This window comes from Durio zibethinus, chromosome 4 (assembly GCF_047325235.1).
Source record: "Durio zibethinus cultivar Kanyao isolate XHJ-2024 chromosome 4, ASM4732523v1, whole genome shotgun sequence".
In the NCBI taxonomy this organism is placed as follows: domain Eukaryota; kingdom Viridiplantae; phylum Streptophyta; class Magnoliopsida; order Malvales; family Malvaceae; genus Durio; species Durio zibethinus.
Window position 1 is genome coordinate 13,662,687 of NC_143165.1, and position 18,978 is coordinate 13,681,664.

The 18,978-nt window shown below is 28.9% G+C and overlaps 3 protein-coding genes across 4 annotated transcripts; all 3 read left to right on the forward strand.

Annotated features, from left to right (window-relative positions):
* Window positions 1–2,990: 2,990 nt before the first annotated feature.
* On the forward strand, window positions 2,991–4,103 carry LOC149519206 (disease resistance protein At4g27190-like). Its single transcript, XM_089760229.1, has 2 exons — window positions 2,991–3,309; window positions 3,391–4,103. The coding sequence occupies exons 1-2, from the start codon at window positions 2,991–2,993 to the stop codon at window positions 4,101–4,103; spliced, it is 1,032 nt and encodes a 343-aa protein (XP_089616355.1).
* Window positions 4,104–4,433: 330 nt separating this feature from the next.
* Window positions 4,434–11,937, forward strand: LOC149519207 (putative disease resistance protein At1g61300). Of its 2 annotated transcripts, none has more exons than XM_089760346.1 (3): window positions 4,434–4,474; window positions 4,777–4,836; window positions 8,156–11,937. In XM_089760346.1, the coding sequence occupies exon 3, from the start codon at window positions 8,169–8,171 to the stop codon at window positions 10,872–10,874; it is 2,706 nt and encodes a 901-aa protein (XP_089616472.1). In that variant the 5' UTR covers window positions 4,434–4,474; window positions 4,777–4,836; window positions 8,156–8,168; the 3' UTR covers window positions 10,875–11,937. The 2 variants fall into 2 exon arrangements, 1 of the variants encoding a protein (XP_089616472.1); XR_016341938.1 differs by lacking the exon at window positions 4,434–4,474 and having other exon boundaries at window positions 4,783–4,836; window positions 8,156–11,270; window positions 11,658–11,889.
* A 5,225-nt stretch (window positions 11,938–17,162) lies between these two features.
* Window positions 17,163–18,650, forward strand: LOC149519208 (disease resistance protein At4g27190-like). Its single transcript, XM_089760230.1, has one exon. It carries the CDS (start codon window positions 17,163–17,165, stop codon window positions 18,648–18,650), a length of 1,488 nt encoding a protein of 495 aa, XP_089616356.1.
* Window positions 18,651–18,978: the final 328 nt, after the last annotated feature.

Genomic DNA, 18,978 nt, shown 5'->3' on the forward strand with positions numbered 1-18,978 from the left:
TAATTAGATTTTGTCCCATGTTATGCTAATATACATTATTAACATTTGGAGACAGTAAAATTCAATGGCTAAGATTAGTTTATAAAATTAAATTATAAAAAATGTATTACCTTTAATAATCTACAATCTTAATTAAAACTTTAAAAATTTGAGAATGATTAATAAGTGTCAAAAGAAATTTAATTAAAAATAAAAAAATCACGTGCAAGTTGTGTGATTATTCGAAATGGAATTCATATATAGTATTTAACTTGTATTTTCAACTGAAGTTAATCACATATTAAGAAAGCCGTAGACAACAATGATTTCCCTTTTTTCTTTTCAGTCAAAATTAAATTTTATTCAAAACCCAAAAAGGGATAGGTCTAGTGCCAAAGCTATTATTAACGAAAAGCTAGAAAATAGTTTTGTTACCAGTGTACAGAACCTCTAAAAATCATGACTAACTTACAAAATCACCTCAAAGCCAACATAAAGAAATTAAAAACCCCACAGGATTGTGCAAATTCTTGAACAAACAAATAGTCATGCCTTCACCAAAAGTCAATTGATGATAAATTACCACAAGTCACCTGGTCTTTAAGCCTCTTTCCTTAAAACCAATCTGTACTTCATTTTTAATCACTTGCAAAATTCTTAAACTTTGTTTGTGAGATAGTATTTCGACAGAACTGCCAACCCAATAAAACAACAAGCTTAGAGATAGCCAAACCAACAATGATTGCCTCGTAAAACTAAAATTATGAATTCATTTGAATCTACTTTTACATGATTTCTTTATTTATTGCATAATTTTTCTTCATTTAAGAATAATGATAGTCAAATTGTACAACAGATTTTTATACTTTAGTCAAATGATGGAATTAGTCTATTTACTTTAATGTGCTCAAATTGAATCCTTGTATTTCAATAAATTATTAAATTTAATAAAATTATTAATGGTTCAAACTTTTTTTAATAAAATTTATAACGTAATGTTTTGACTTTTTTGACTTGACATTTTTACTTTCGTGATCGTTGACTTTGCTAACATGTCAAGTTCACATGGTAAAAATGATGATGTGGTAAAAAATTTTAGCACGTCAATATTTTTTATATCAACTTTTTTCAAATTGTACTATTCATCTTGTACTTTAGTTAAATTGTGGAATTAGTCCCTTTACCTTAATGTGTTCAAATTTGATCTTTATACATCACTTAGTTATAGAATTTTAGATTTAACCTAAAATAAGTAAAATAAAATTAAAATAAAACACAAAAAACTTTTCAATGCAAATAAATCGAGTAATAATAAAGTCAATGCATGGGCCAACATATGAGTTGCACCAGACCTATCTTCTAAAATGGCTTTATTTCAATCTGTTATAAAAACAAAAAAATCATTTTTTAATATTCATTTTTTCTCCTCGCTTATCCTCATTTTCCTTTAACTTCTCTATACAAGTCTCATTCAATGAACTCATATTTCAATGGGATTTCTAGATATGTCAATGATTGAAAATTTGAAAGATCATAGAAAAAATTTATCATAAAAAGCACCAATACCTAGAGATTGATTATCTACACCATCGTTTTGTATCATCATCCAAAGCAAAATTGAGTATAATGCCATAAAAATTCTAAATCTAAAACCTCTAAAAAAGAATTTCTCAATAAAAAATTATTTCTAATTGTTTTTGTTGGTTGTCTTTGTTTTTATTGTATTATCTTGTTGATTGTTGTTTAATTCTCAAAATTTTCCCAAATAAATCTTTGCAAAAAATTTTCATATTTTTTCAATTTTTGATTTTTGATTTTTTTGCTTTTTTCTTACTTTAACTTCTTGACTTTCACCAACTAAACAATAAAAATAAATAAATAAATAATAAATAAAATACTTTTGGGCCTTTAAATTTGGGCTTAAAATCTAATTTTACAATTAAAACCCAATTGATCCAAAAATGATTTTAAAATCCAATGTCAAGATGAAAGTCGAAGTCCATTTAATATCTACAAAATTTTTGAACAAAATGAAATGTTTACAATTACTATTATTGTTGATTGTGTATATGAGTTTGTTGGGTTTGTTGATAATGGGCTTCTTAATCTAACTTTTATTTTTCTGTCATTTTTAAAGTTTTTTTATTTCAAAAATATTGAAAATAGAAATTAAAAAAATCAAAAAATAAAATCAAAATCAAAATAAATAAATAAATAAAAGGTAAAGAAAAGATATAATTCAATTTATGTTAGGCTTATAATCTAATATGAAATTAACCCAATTTATTAAATTAAGTCCAATTAATAATTTAAATATCTAAATATAAAAAGATCACGATCAAATTAATAATTTATATTTTTATATGTTATTTTAGGTCATATCTTAAATTCGATAATTAATTTATGTATATGTATCAAATTAAAGTACACATTAAAGTAAAAAGACAAATTACATAATTTAATGAAAGTATAGGGATAAGTCGTACAATTTTAGAAAAGTTAGCTTGGAAAAATGATGACATGTCAAAAAAATTTGCCTCATCATCATCTTTGACCATGTGGATTTTACACGTCAACGAGTTAATGATCACGTAAGCAAAAATGTCACATTAAAAAAATTAAAATACCACATCATCAATTTTAACGGAAAAAGTTTGAGTAACTTATTCAAGTGAATAAGGCAAAGAATAAAGCAAATTATACAACATTTGACAATCCCAAGCCTTACAAGTAACTAACCTTTAGTTCTTGAGAGCTGTGTTTTAATTGTTATAATTTAGGATAGTAGCATTTATCCACAACAATGTAGAGGCTGCAAAACTTTTGAAAGATACCATATCCAGAGTGTTAAAGCAATATAGAATATTTGATTCATATCATTAATAACCAAATTTTCTAATAAAAAAATGCTTCTTAAAAATTTACTGCATCCATATATTTGCATGGTTATGGCCATAGAGTTGATCAAAATGGTTATGATATAAATATTTGTTCTTGTGTGACTTACAGCCATGGATTTTTTCCTTACTAAATTTGATGAATCGTGGGACACTCCAACAAACCTTGATGAGAAAATGAAAGACCTAAAGAGAAAACTGGCGGAACTAAATGCTCTAAAAGGAGAGACGGAGTTAAGAAACACTGCAGAGCTGCATCCGAGAAAGAAACTAAAGAAAGAAGTTGAGTTATGGCTCGGGAATGTGGAAAGAATAAACAATGAAATCCAAGACCTTGAAAAAAAAATTGGAGAAAGTAGCTTTGCCTCACGTGGATTCCTCAAAGGAGAATGTCTGAAGAAGATACAAGAAGTTGATGAACTTTTTCAACGGGGTCAGTTTCACGATGGTTTGGTAGTTGACAACCCTGCGTGGATTGGATAAGCTCTATCAACGACAACTTTATTTGGTGTAGCTGCCAAGACTTGTATGGAAGAAATTTGGGCCTACTTGATGGATGATGACATTCAAAAGATTAGAGTTTGGGGGATGGGAGGAATAGGGAAAACAACCATCAAGAAGCTCGTACACAACCAGCTATTGAAAGAGACTGAAAAGTTTGACATTGTGATATGGATCACTGTATCAAAGGAGATGAACATCATTAAACTGCAAAACAAGATTGCACGTGCAATGAAAGTAACCCTTGATGAAGATGAAGATGAAACAATAAGAGCAGGGATGATATACGAAATGTTGGCTTGTAAAGGCAAGCATGTGTTAATCTTAGATGATTTGTGGGATAAACTTTCTCCTGAAGAAGTAGGCATCCCCGAGCCTTCTAATGGGAGCAAATTATTGGTAACAACTCGGTTGTTAGATGTGTGTCACTATTTGGATTGTCGAGAAGTTAGAGTGCCGACTCTTTCAAAACCAGATGCATGGAGGTTGTTCTTGGAAAAAATAGGTCAAGATGTTTTTAATCATCTAGATCTATTACCCTTTGTGAAATCTGTTGCTGAAGAATGTGCCGGTTTGCCCTTAGCTATTGTTACAATAGCAAGCAGTATGAAGGGTGCACGAAACCTTCACGAGTGGAGGAATGCACTCCATGAATTAAAAAGACATGTAAAGAGTGTGAATGTGATAGAAGAGAAGGTATTTCAACAACTTCAGTTCAGCTATTAAAGAAAAAGATCTGTGACAATATTTTCAACACGTAAGAAGAAATTTGTTTCAAATGACGAGGGAATTGATGATTGGCTAACTGACGTCAAATGACAGATTAGTATTTTGTTGTTTACAGCAAAAAGTCTATGAAAATTTGTTGTTCTATTTTGTCATTGGTAGTGATTAATTCCACCTGTTGTCGTGTGAAACAAATTATTAAGCCAAAAAAAAAAATCAACGTTGACAGCTATTTGTAATCAAACCTGTGGAACCCATCATGAAAGTGACACCATAACCACAACAATAGACTCATAAATTTAGTTCATTTCCATTCAAGCTCTTGCAGAAGCAACAGCCTATCTAGGAGCTCAATTAAAGGTAGTTATAAGGTAATTTAATTTACGGTACTCTATTTCTTTTTCATGCTTTTCATGATTTTGTTTTTTCCTTTCTGTTTCATTAACGCTGCACCTTTTCCTCTTTCACTACTGATATTGGCTTTTTTTCAATTATTTGTTTAAGATTTTCATTTTAACTTTAAGCTTTTAGGGTTTAATTATTGATAGTTTAATTAATTGATCTCAATTCCCATTCTTCATTAAATAAAGAAAAGAAAAAAAAATGCAAAATTACACAACACTTGACAATATCCCAAAACTTATTATATATTTTGCTTCTTGTTATATTTTAGGTATTTTCTTCCCTGCATTTTAGTCTACTCAAGGATCTCACAGAAGCATCATCTAGACAGGTTGATAATTTTACTTCTGGTATTTTGTTTCTTTTTATGCTTATAAATTGGGAGAAATTGTTTTCTTTTTTTCATTCTTATTATGATTTGTTTTCTCTTTCTCTGTTTGATTTATGCTATTCCTTTTCATCTTTCACTAATCATGTTGATTATACAAATTTTGTTTTAGAATAAATTTTTCTAGGCATGTGTTGTAATATTGCACATGATGATTTAACATGCAAAAGCATATTGTGTAAATAATTATTACAATAAGTAAACAAAATTTATTTTGTTTTAGTTCCTTATTATACTAGCAAGATGAGCACTTAGGGTGTCTTTAATTTAATTTTCAATGATTAAAGTTTTCCAATATATTTGATAATTCAATTTTCAAAATCAATTTAACTTTTAACTTTTTTTTAAAGTGTTAAATATCTTAAAATAATTAGATATTATTTGTGTTTACAAACTTTACCTCCTGACTTTAATTTGGGTCTCATACAAAGAATAAAATCAATTATGTTTTACAATTTTGATATTAATTTATATGGACTAGATTTATCTATTTAAATATGCATGTAGATACATAAATTAATATTAATAAATTACTATTATTATCAATGTATATAATATATATATTAAAGATATCAAGTCATAAATAAATTAAAGCTTTTAAAAACTTGACAAAATTCAAAATATATGATAAACAATGTTATTGAGCTAAAAAGAGATGAAATTAATCAAAAAGAACAAAATCTTGACATAATGACTATCAGATTTTTTTTTGTCAAAAGTTTTGACTTTTATATATTTATATAAAATAAATAAAAATAAAAAATTAAGAAAAAACATACATATCACATCAAAATAAATAAAAATAAATAATAAAATAAAAAACACAAATCACAACAAAACAGCAAAACCTCAAAAAAAATGAATGCAATATTCATGCGTTCATGAATATAATATTCAACAGGCTTGAAAATCTTGAAAAGAGTAAGAGATGCAAGTTAATTAATTAATTAATTAGATTTTGTCCCATGTTATGCCAATATACATTATTAACGTTTGGTGGCAGTAAAATTCAATGGCTAAGACTAGTTTATGAAATTAAATCATAAAAAATGTATTGACTTACTTTTAATAATCTGCAATCTTGATTAAAACTCTAAAAAATGAGAATAATTAATGTGTCAAAAGAAATTTAATTAAAAATAAAAGAATATGAAATTAAATCATTAAAATTATTAACATGCCCTGACTAAGTTGTAATCTTGATGACCATGTTTTATAAATGTGGGACAAGAAAAAAAAAAGAATTAAATAAACAATAATAATGAAAACTAAATTAAATCATAAAAATTTATTGACATACCTTAACTACAATCTTGATAAAACATTGAAAAATGGAAAATTATTAAGATATGTGTGCTAAAAAGAAAGATTTGAATAAAAATCACGTGCATGTTGTGTGATTATTCGAAAATCGAATTCATATATAATATTTAACTTGTATATTCAAGTGAGGTTAATCACATAGTAAGAAAGCCATAGACAACAATGATTGCCTTGTAAAACTAAAATTATGAATTTATTTGAATCTATTTTTGCATAATTTCTTTCTTTATCTCATAATTTTTATTCATTTAAGGATAATGACCTATCTATTTTAAATTGAGATAAAATATCCTTTTCTTTTATTTTAAAAAAGCAAAAAAGTTAGTAAACCACAATGACTCGAAGACAAACTTTATTTGTTTAACTTTAAGAGGATATTGATTTAAACTACATATCTTATATAAATATGTAAAATCCTAAGCCTTTGGCAAAAATGGAAAATTTTCATTGTGGATAGTTTATATAATTGACATATAGATGATCTTAAAAAATAGCCATGTGTCATGCATTTAATTTTTTATTTAATTTGATTTAAAATAAAAAATTCAAATAATTAATTATATTGCTTTTCTTTTAATTTAATTTAATAAGAAAACAAATAAAAATGACTCAATATTTTAATCTAAAATAATAAACATGAAAAAGGTAGAGCATCGATGGTTAAGATTTTACTATATTATCTTTTCTCGGTTCATATTAATTTCAATGTTAACAAAAAATACTGATTAAAAGTAACTGATGTTTGCTAATGAGAACTTGACTTAGTGGCAAAGAAAGGTCTTAGAACCTTGAAGTTATAGGTTTAAGTTTCATTATACATGGGTTTGATTCAACTTTATGTTTTAATTTATTTTTTGTTATTCAGTTATTTTTTTTATATATTTCAAAAAATAAAAAGTAGCTAATGTTTAATTTAATAAAAATTAATTACTTATGGACTTACTTTAATAACACTTCAATATGATTAATAAGAAAATAATAAAAAATTGATATTTTTATTTGAAATAAACATGAAAAAGAGGGGATTTTTTTCACTACTTAGAAATTAGTGGATATCTATTATTTTTACCAATATTTAAGGTTTTGCCACATCATTTTTTAATTTTTAGAAGCAAATTAAATAAAAAAAATCAAAATTTCTACCATATTCACTTTATTTTTATATACTCTCCCTCTCATCCCAAAAGAAAATATTCTTTTTTCACCATGTTATCATATTGGATCGTCAACAAGCAACAAAAAAACATTTGACATACACCCAAAAGATGGAAAGTTGGAAGCAACCAACCAACAAATTAGTTCACTCTTTTATCCTATTAAGTATCATCTCTGTCATTTTTTTCAACAAATTTCAATCTTTCAATATTTAATTTAATAAAAAAAATTTCTAACTTAAGGAAAGTTTAGTTTAATAAAAGTTTGTATATATAAAAGTTTGAGATTATTGCATTGAAAATGTATAAAACCTAATAAACTTAGGTTTGACCTCACTCCAATTGGGTTTTTTTTATATATTTTCAGGTCCTTCCTAACGATTGTTTGGTAATTCTTATATTAGTAATTCTTCATAGTTTGATTGATCTCATCAATTTCCTTCATTAAGTGAATAAGGCAAAGAATAAAGCAAATTACATAACATTTGACAATCCCAAGCCTTACAAGTAACTAACCTTAAGCTCTTGAGAGGTGTCTTTTAATTGTTATAATTTGGGATAGTAGCATTCATCGACAAAAATGTAGAGGCTGCAAAGCTTTTGAAAGACACCATTTCCAGAGGGGTTAAAGCAATATATAATATTGATTTCCATCCTTAATAACCAAAATTTTCTAATAAAGTAATTCTTCTTAGATATTTACTGCATCCATATATTTACATGGTTATGGTTATAAAGTCCATCAACATAGTTTATGATATACATATTTGTTCTTATTTGTGTAGGGACTTTACAGCCATGGATTTTCTCCTTGCTAAATTTGATAAATCGTGGGACACTCCAACAAAGCTTGATGAGAAAATGAAAGACCTAAAGAGAAAACAGGTGGAACTAAATGCTCTAAAAGGAGACACAGAGTCAAGAACAAGCACAGAGCTGCATCCGAGAAAAAAACTAAAGAAAGAAGTTGAGTTGTGGCTCGGGAATGTTGAAACAGTAAACAGCAAAATCCAAGACCTTGAACAAAAAATTGGAGAAAGTAGTTTTGTCTCACGTGGATTCCTCAAAGGAGATGTTTTGAAGAAGATACAAGAAGTTGATGAACTTTTTCAGCGGGGTAGGTTTCGCGACGGTTTGGTAGTTAACAACCCTGGGTGGATTGGACAAGCTCTATCAACCACAACTTTATTCGGTGGAGCTGCAAAAACTTGTATGGAAGAAATTTGGGCCTACTTGATGAATGATGACATTCAAAAGATTGGAGTTTGGGGGATGGGAGGAATAGGGAAAACAACGATCATGAAGCTCGTACACAACCAGCTATTGAAAGAGACTGAAAATTTTGACATTGTGATCTGGATCACTGTATCAAAGGAGATGAACATCATTAAACTACAAAATAGGATTGCACGTGCAATGAATGTAACCCTTCACGAAGATGAAGATGAAACAATAAGAGCTGGGATGATATACGAAATGTTGGCTCGTAAAGGCAAGTATGTGTTAATCCTTGATGATGTGTGGGACAAACTTTCTCTTGAAGAAGTAGGCATCCCCGAGCCTTCTAATGGGAGCAAATTATTGGTAACAACTCGGTTATTAGATGTGTGTCACTATTTGGATTGCCGAGAAGTTAAAGTGCCGACTCTTTCAAAACCAGATGCATGGAGGTTGTTCACGGAAAAAGTAGGTCGAGATGTTTTGAATCATCAAGATCTATTACCCCTTGTGAAATCTGTTGCTGAAGAATGTGCCGGTTTACCTTTGGCTATTGTTACAATAGCAAGCAGTATGAAGGGTGTACGTGACATTCATGAGTGGAGGAATGCACTCTTTGAATTAAACAGACAAGTGAAAAGTGTGAATGGGATGGAAGAGAAGGTATTTCAACAACTTCAGTTCAGCTATGATCGTTTACAAGATGAAAAAGTGAAGCATTGCTTCCTCTGCTGTGCATTATATCCTGAAGATTGGGAAATAAATACAGATAAGCTTATAAATCTGTGGATTGCTGAAGGGCTCGTGGAAGAAATGGATAGCATACAAACGGAGATTGACAAGGGGCATACCATACTGAATAAACTCAAAAACAGTTGTTTGATAGAAAGTTGTATGATAGAAAACAGTAATATAGATAAAGGTCAAGTGAAGCTGCATGATGTTGTACGGGACATGGCATTGCGCATCACAAGTGCAAGACCACGATTCTTGGTGAGAGCTGGCATGCTATTGAAAAGGATACCTGATGTGCGAGATTGGAACGAAGATTTGGAGAAAGCTTCATTGATGTGTAATTTGGAATTACAAATTCCATCCCAAATGCCTTCCCCAAAATGCCAAAAGCTCACAACATTATTGATGTGCCGATGCAAGATAGAGAGCATTCCAGAGTGTTTCTTTGAGCAAATGCATGGACTTAAGGTTCTTGATCTTTCTGAAAATCTTATTAAGAATTTACCAAATTCCATCTCTAATTTGGAAACTCTCACTACATTATTGCTTGGTTGGTGTGAACAATTAGAGAAGGTGCCATCTTTTTCAAAACTTCAAGCTTTAAGGAAGTTAGACCTTAGAGGAACAAAAATCAAGGATATACCTCATGAGATGGAAAGGTTGGTAAATCTCAAATATCTTGATTTGAGTTACACGAAAATAACAGAGATGGCCGATGGAATGTTGGCAAACTTCACATCCCTTCAGCACTTATCAATACTTGGATTTGATTATAAATTATTCGTGAGCGAAGAGGAAATAAGTGGATTAATGAGGAAGTTGGAAATCTTTGAAGGGTGTTTGTTTGACTGTAATGAGTGGAACAGTTATGCCCAAGCTTTGCATGCTCGAGAAAGATGGCCTCGTCAATACTTCATTTTAGTGGGTGATCGATTAATGTGGGATGATTTAGACAATAATTCGAAAAAATACATTGAATTAAAAGGTTGTGACATGATCTGTACAAATGGTATTAAGATCCTATCTGATGTTGAGGTTTTGACTATTGTGGAATGCACCGTGGATTTGTGTGAAGAAGAGTCATTTTTCTCGTGGTTTATCCCAGTGCCACATAATAATTTTTCATTTCTTTCTCGGATTGTGATAATTACCTGTAAAAAAATAAAGAAGTTGTTCTCGTCCAATTGGGTGCTGCACAACCTCCAAAATTTGAATACTTTACGTGTTGAGGATTGCTGCGATATGGAAGAAATAATAGAGTCAGAGTCAGAGTCAGAGTTGGAGGGAGAAGGAAATGGAGTTGCTATCAAGCTTACTCTTCCAAGATTAAAGAAATTGGAATTGTGGGATCTACCAAAATTGAAGAGCATTTGTGGTGCAAATGGAGTAGTGGTTTGTGATTCTATTGAGGAGATTGTTATACGTGATTGTCCAAAATTAAAGAGGATACCTCTGAATCTTCCGTTGCAAGATGATGGCCAACCATCTCTTTCTCCTTCTCTTACAATTATTGAAGCACACCCAAAGGAGTGTTGGGAATCGGTGGAGTGACACCATCCAAATGCCGAGTCTTTGTTGGATCCCTACATTTGACATGTAGTTGCATGTTCGTTGAAATGCTTGACCACTACAGCGGTCACTTTTTTCTTTGATCAAATGCCCGACCACAATGGTAGCTTATTTCTAACATTTCCTTTTCATTCTTTTTTTTTTCTTTATCCTTTTCTATTTTCACTTTCTTATATGTTAATCTCATGCTTGACCTTTCCAGTTTTCTTTGAGATCTTTCAGCACACCAAGGATTATTTTTTTTGATTATATGGCAGCAGCAGCAATAGCAACAGCTCACACACTTTGATGTTTATAACTCTCTTGGTGCATGTTCTTTTCAAGTCTAATATGTTTCTGCCCTTCTTGTTGATGTTTATAAGATTCGTGAGAATTTAGGTAAGGATGAATAAATTTAGGTCAAATTCTTCAATTGCTCATATTTGGATTGATTCTTTTCTGAATCATCTTGATAAAACTAATTCTTTTTTCACAAAAGTTTTCATCAAGTTATTTATGGCAATTCCTTAAAATGCTTTGTTCAAATTCAAAATCTTTACAGATATATAATGCTTTATTGAAATTCATATAAACAAGTAAAGCACACTCTGCAAATAAAGATGAAAGGTTGTCTTGATTTTCATCGTGATTTTGAAGAACTATGCATTAAGCTAGGTATAATTTCTTCAAAAACAAACTCGAGGGTTAATGTTTTCTTTTTCTTGCTTTATACTGTCATTATATATAATTCTAATTAATGTTTTTTGTGTTATTATCTTTTCTTAGGTACATAACCTGCTCCAGGATTAGAAATGGCAAATGCTCACTCTGGAATGAAGTAAAGTAGAATAGTAAATTTCACTCCTCTGGTGAACACCAGTGTTCCTCTCAATTCGCTCAAATCATCTTCACCAACTTTAGAATTACTTCTGTTTTCTAGTGTAATATTTATTGGCTCTGTACTTTGTTTGATGTCTGTTACAAAAACATATCAAGAATTTCTCGGTATTAATCTTCGAAAACTAAATGCTCTCTATTTGATTGTCAGCCAGATTCTTTTTACCCTTAGTTCTGCTCCAAAGTTGTTGATTGTATTTCCTTTGCTCAAACATATTTTTTTGAAGTAAAGATACTTAATTTCAAAATTAATTGGTGAAGTTGCAAAGAACATTATGAACAAAATTTGGGCATATTTGGAGGACTGGAGTTAGGGGAGGAGTCAGTAAAACGATGGTTATGGAGTTGAAAGAGTTACAAGCAGCAAAAAAAAAAAAAAAAATCTAGAGAAGGTTTCTAGCAGTAAGTGTAACATTAGTTAAAGGACAAGTTGGGAAAAAGAGTTCTATTGAAATGCATTAATCTGGATCAGCAAGCTTATTATTTAGATGCTTTAGTTTTTTAGTATCTTAAAGCTCAAAATGCATGAATATTTTGATCCTGCAATTGCCATGAGGCAGGATTAAGAACTGAAAAACCAATGTAATATGCAATTTGAACTGAAATTGCTGGAAATTTATTAGACGGGGTTCTTAATTTAAAGTCTATTTCTACTTTTAAAATTATTGTTACAATCAGTTATAGCTGAAAATTTATGTGTAAATTTCATTTTTTTTGGCAGGAATGTATATTTTTTCAACATGGAGCTTAGAATTAGAAATCATGTTTAATCCGAGCAATACCATATTTTATGCAGGGACTTAACTGAACAAGTAGGCCAAGTTTTTGAAGTTGGAAATAGTACTAGTGTTTATGATGAATTTGTAACGCCTTAAATTTTATATTGAAAAAATATATGAATATAATATAATATATATGTAAAAATTTAATATAAATTGGGAGAAATTGTTTTCTTTTATTTCATTCTTATTATGGTTTGTTTTCTCTTCTTTGTTTGATATATGCTATTCTTTTTCATCTTTCACTTAGGTGTCTTTAATTTAATTTTCAATGATTAAAGTTTTCCAATATATTTGATAATTCAATTTTCAGAATCAATTTAACTTTTACTTACAAAAAGTGTTAAATATCTTTAAATAATTGGATATTTTCTGTGTTTACAAACTTTAACTCTTGACTTTAATTTGAGTCTCATACAAAAAATAAGATCAATTATATTTTACAAATTTGATATTATTTATATCGACTAGATTTATCTATTTAAGTATACATGCAGATACATAAATTAATATTAATAAATTACTATTATTATCCATGTATATATAAAGTATATATATATATATATATATCTATATTAAAGATATCAAGTCACAAAGAAATTAAAACTTTTAAAAACTTGACAAATTTCAAAATATATGATAAACAATGTTATTGAGCTAAAAAGAGATGAAATTAATCAAAAAGAACAAAATCTTGATATAATGACTATTAGATTTTTTTTTGTCAAAGATTTTGATTTTGATTTATTTATATAAAATAAATAAAAATAAAAAATGAGAAAAACATACATCTCACATCAAAATAACTAAAAATAAATAATAGAATAAAAAACACAAATCACAACAAAACATCAAAACCCCCAAAAAATGAATGCAATATTCATGCATTCATGAAAATAATATTCAATAGGCCTTGAAAATCTTGAAAGTAGTAAGACATGCAAATTAATTAATTAGATTTTGTCCCATGTTATGCTAATATACATTATTAACATTTAGTGGCGGTAAAATTCATTGGCTAAGACTAGTTTATGAAATTAAATCATAAAAAATATATTGACATACTTTTAATAATTTATGATCTTGATTAAAACTCTAAAAAATGAGAATGATTAATATGCGTCAAAAGAAATTTAATTAAAAATAAAAGAATAAGAAATTAAATCCTTAAAATTATTAACATGCCCTTACTAAGTTGTAATCTTGATGACCATGTTTTATAAATGTGAGACAAGAAAAAAAAAGAATTAAATAAACAATAATAATGAAGACTAAATTAAATCAAAAGAAAATTATTGACATACCTTAACTTAACTACAATCTTGATAAAACATTGAAAAATGGAAATTTATTAAAAAATGTGTGCTAAAAAGAAAAAAAATAATGAAAATCATGTGCGTGTTGTGTGATTATTCCAGATAATATTTAACTTGAATATTCAAGTGAGGTTAATCACATATTAAGAAAGCCCTAGACAACAATGATTGCTTTGTAAAACTAAAATTATGAATTCATTTGAATTTATTTTTGCATGATTTCTTTATTTATCTCATGATTTTTATTCATTTATGGATAATGACCTGTTTATTTTAAATTGAGAAAAAATATCTTTTTCTTTTATTTCAAAGAAAATGAAGTAAACCACAATGAGTCGATGACAAACTTTATTTATTTAAATTTAAGAGAATATTGATTTAAACTACACATCTTATATAAATATATAAAATTCAAAGCTTTTGGTAAAAAAAAAAAAGAAATTGTCCAATGTGGATAGTTTATATAATTGACATAGGAATGATCTTAAAAAATAGCCATGTGTCCTCCATTTAATTTTTATTTAATTTGATTTAAATTAAAAAAATATTTCAAATAAGTAATTATATTTCTTTTCTTTTAAATTTTCAATTTAATTACATACCTTTTTATATTTATGTGATATTTTATAGTCTTCTATGATTAAGAGTTTAACTTAAATTATATTAAATAATAATATTTTTCCTTATTTGTCAAAAGGCTTAATAAACTATCTACAATCATACTTGATTTTATGTCAAATTAAATCATGTGATGAGATTATTCTTTGCAATCTATTATTATTTCCTTTCATAAGTAATTCTTCTTTTAATTCATGGTCAACTTTTCATATTTAAAATTCAAAATTTTCAAAATTTTATAGTTAATTTGCCGGTCAACTACAATTATAAATTAGATGTTAATTTTAGAGATCAATGAAGCTTTTAGGTTTGAGTTTGTATCGAAAAATTTTTACAACCCATTTTTTGTTGATATATTGTTTTGCATATTCAAATGATCTTATGATTGCGTCTTTGCATGCATATTTTGTTTTGTACGGTGCAATATTTTATTTGCTTAAATTTTTTGGGATTCATATATGAGGTTTTAGTGATTTTTTGCAATTCGATTTATGTATTACTTTTTATATTATGAAATACAATATGTGCTTTATATAAAAATCTATAGCAATTTGATTTTATATACAAGTGGTCTTAGTCCAAGTATATAGAGAGTTGATGTTAAGAAATTATAGACTATTATAAAAGTCCAAAGGAGTAATTATTTGTCTTGATTAGGAGTAAAATAATTCTTGATAGTTAGATTTTGATTCTTTATATGCTTCATATAAAAATCGCTCTACTCATGAGGTTTTGAAATGGATTAAGGAGGATATCAAAAGAACATTTAGCAATTGCAAAAGAATTACCAAAGATGCTATCAGCTTGGCATTTTTTTCAAACTTAAGGCATCATTCAAAAAATATTTGATTGATTGTTTCTTTAATAGTCTTCAAGTTACAAAATAGATGTTATAATTTATTTTAATTTGATTCTAGATTTCTTCCTTTTTTTTTTATTGTGAGCTCCAGTTGATTTGCAATATTAATTTTTGATTTAGCATGTTTTGTACTAATAACTTGGATAAATAATTAATTGACTTTTTGTGCTATTACAGTTGTTTACTAAATTTCATATAAAATTTCTTTCCATTTTAGTTAATATTAGGTTTATTTATATATATGATTTATCAATTTTTCATTTTTAGTCTTAATAAAACGTATGATTAACGGCACATATTAGGGTCTCAACTCTCAATGTTAATAGATTAGTTACCACAATAAGCAAGCTAACAAGTTATAACATATTAATTTCAATATTAATAAAAAGAATATAGACTAAAATTAGTCAATGTTTAATCTAATAAAAATTTATTAATTAGGGAAAGTTTACTTTAATATTTTTTAATAGGAAAACAAATAAAAATGACTCAATATTTTAATTTAAAATAATAAACATGAAAAAGGGAGAGCATCGATGGTTAAGATTTTACTATATCATCTTTTCTCAATTCATATTAATTTCAATGTTAACAACAAATACCGATTAAAAGTAATTGATATTTGCTGAGAACTTGACTTAGTGGCAAAGAAAGGTCTGAGAACCTTCAAGTTATAGGTTTAAGTTTCATTATAAGTGGGTTTGATTCAATTTTATGTTTGAATTTACTTTTTATTATTCAATGATTTTTTTATATATTTCAAAAATAAAAAGTAGCTAATGTTTAATTTAATAAAAATTAATTACTTAAGAACTTACTTTAATAACACTTCAATATGATTAATAAGAAAATAATAAAAAATTGATATTTTTATTTGAAATAAACATGAAAGAGAGGGGATTTTTTTCACTACTTAGAAAATAGTGTATATCTCTATTATTTTTACGAATATTTAAGGTTTTGCCACATCATTTTTTAATTTTTAGAAGCAAATTAAATAAAAAAATTAAAATTTCTACCATATTCACTTTAATTATATACTCTCCCTCTCATCCCAAAAGAAAATATTCTTTTTTCACCATATTATCATATTGGATCGTCAACAAGCAACAAAAAAACATTTGACATACGCCCAAAAGATGGAATGATGGAAGCAACCAAGCAACAATTTATTTCACCCTTTTATCCTATTAAGTATCATCTCTGTCATTTTTTTCAACAAATTTCAATCTTTCAATATTTAATTTAATAAAAAAATTTCTAACTTAAGGAAAGTTTAGCTTAATAAAAGTATGTATATATAAATGTTTGTGATTATTCCATTGAAAATGTATAAAACCTAATAAGCTTAGGTTTGACCTCACTCCAATTGGGTCTTTTATATATTTTCGGGTCCTACCTAACTATTGTTTGGTAATTCTTATATTATTAATTCTTCATAGTTTGATTGATCTCATCAATTTCCTTCATTAAGTGAATAAGGCAAAGAATAAAGCAAATTACATAACATTTGACAATCCCAAGCCTTACATGTAAGTAACCTTTAGCTCTTGAGAGGTGTGTTTTAATTATTATAATTTGGGATAGTAGCATTAATTGACAACAACGTAGAGGCTGCAAAGCTTTTGAAAGAAACCATCTCCAGAGGGGTTAAAGCAACATATAATATTGATTTACATCATTAATAACCAAAATTTTCCAAGAAAGAAATTCTTCTTAGAAATTTACTGCATCTATATATTTACATGGTTATGCCTATAAATCCATCAAAATGGTTTATGATATACATACTTGTTCTTCTTTATGTAGGGACTTTACAGCCATGGATTTTCTCCTTGCTAAATTTGATGAATCGTGGGACACTCCAACAAAGCTTGATGAGAAAATGAAAGACCTAAACAGAAAACAGGTGGAACTAAATGCTCTAAAAGGAGACACAGAGTCAAGAACGAGCACAGAGATGCATCCGAGAAAAAAACTAAAGAAAGAAGTTGAGTTATGGCTCGGGAATGTTGAAACAATAAACAGCAAAATCCAAGACCTTGAAAAAAAAATTGGAGAAAGTTGTTTTGTCTCACGTGGATTCCTCAAAGGAGATGTTTTGAAGAAGATACAAGAAGTTGATGAACTTTTCCAACGGTGTAAGTTTCGCGACGGTTTGGTAGTTAACAACCCTGGGTGGATTGGACAAGCTCTATCAACCACAACTTTATTCGGTGGAGCTGCAAAAACTTGTATGGAAGAAATTTGGGCCTACTTGATGAATGATGACATTCAAAAGATTGGAGTTTGGGGGATGGGAGGAATAGGGAAAACAACTATCATGAAGCTCGTACACAACCAGCTATTGAAAGAGACTGAAAATTTTGACATTGTGATCTGGATCACTGTATCAAAGAAGATGAACATCATTAAACTACAAAATAAGATTGCACGTGCAATGAATGTAACCCTTCACGAAGATGAAGATGAAACAATAAGAGCAGGGATGATGTACGAAATGTTGGCTCGTAAAGGGAAGTATGTGTTAATCCTAGATGATGTGTGGGACAAACTTTCTCTTGAAGAAGTAGGCATCCCCGAGCCTTCTAATGGGAGCAAATTATTGGTAACAACTCGGTTATTAGATGTGTGTCACTATTTGGATTGCCGAGAAGTTAGAGTGCCGACTCTTTCAAAACCATATGCATGGAGGTTGTTCACGGAAAAAGTAGGTCGAGATGTTTTGAATCATCTAGATCTATTACCCCTTGTGAAATCTGTTGTTGAAGAATGTGCCGGTTTGCCTTCGGCTATTGTTACAATAGCAAGCAGTATGAAGGGTGTACGTGACATTCATGAGTGGAGGAATGCACTCTTTGAATTAAACAGACAAGTGAAAAGTGTGAATGGGATGGAAGAGAGGGTATTTCAACAACTTCAGTTCAGCTATGATCGTTTACAAGACGAAAAAGTGAAGCATTGCTTCCTCTGCTGTGCATTATATCCTGAAGATTGGGAAATAAATACAGATAAGCTTATAAATCTGTGGATTGCTGAAGGGCTTGTGGAAGACATGGATAGCATACAAACAGAGATTGCCAAGGGGCATACCATACTGAATAAACTCAAAAACAGTTGTTTGATAGAAAGTTATATGATAGAAAACAGTAATATAGATAAAGGTCAAGTGAAGCTGCATGATGTTGTAAGGGACATGGCATTACGCATCACAAGTGTAAGACCACGAATCTTGGTGAGAGCTGGCATGCTATTGAAAAGGATACCTATGTGCGAGATTGGAACGAAGATTTGGAGAAAGCTTCATTGATGTGTAATTTGGAATTACGAATTCCATCCCAAATGCCTCCCCCAAAATGTCAAAAGCTCACAACATTATTGATGCGCCGATGCAAGATAGAGAGCATTCCGGAGTGTTTCTTTGAGCAAATGCATGGACTTAAGGTTCTTCATCTTTCTGAAAATCTTACTAGGAGTTTACCAAATTCCATCTCGAATTTGGAAACTCTCACTACATTATTGCTTGGTTGGTGTGAACAATTAGAGAAGGTGCCATCTTTTTCAAAACTTCAAGCTTTAAGGAAGTTAGACCTTAGAGGAACAAAAATCAAGGATATACCTCATGAGATGGAAAGGTT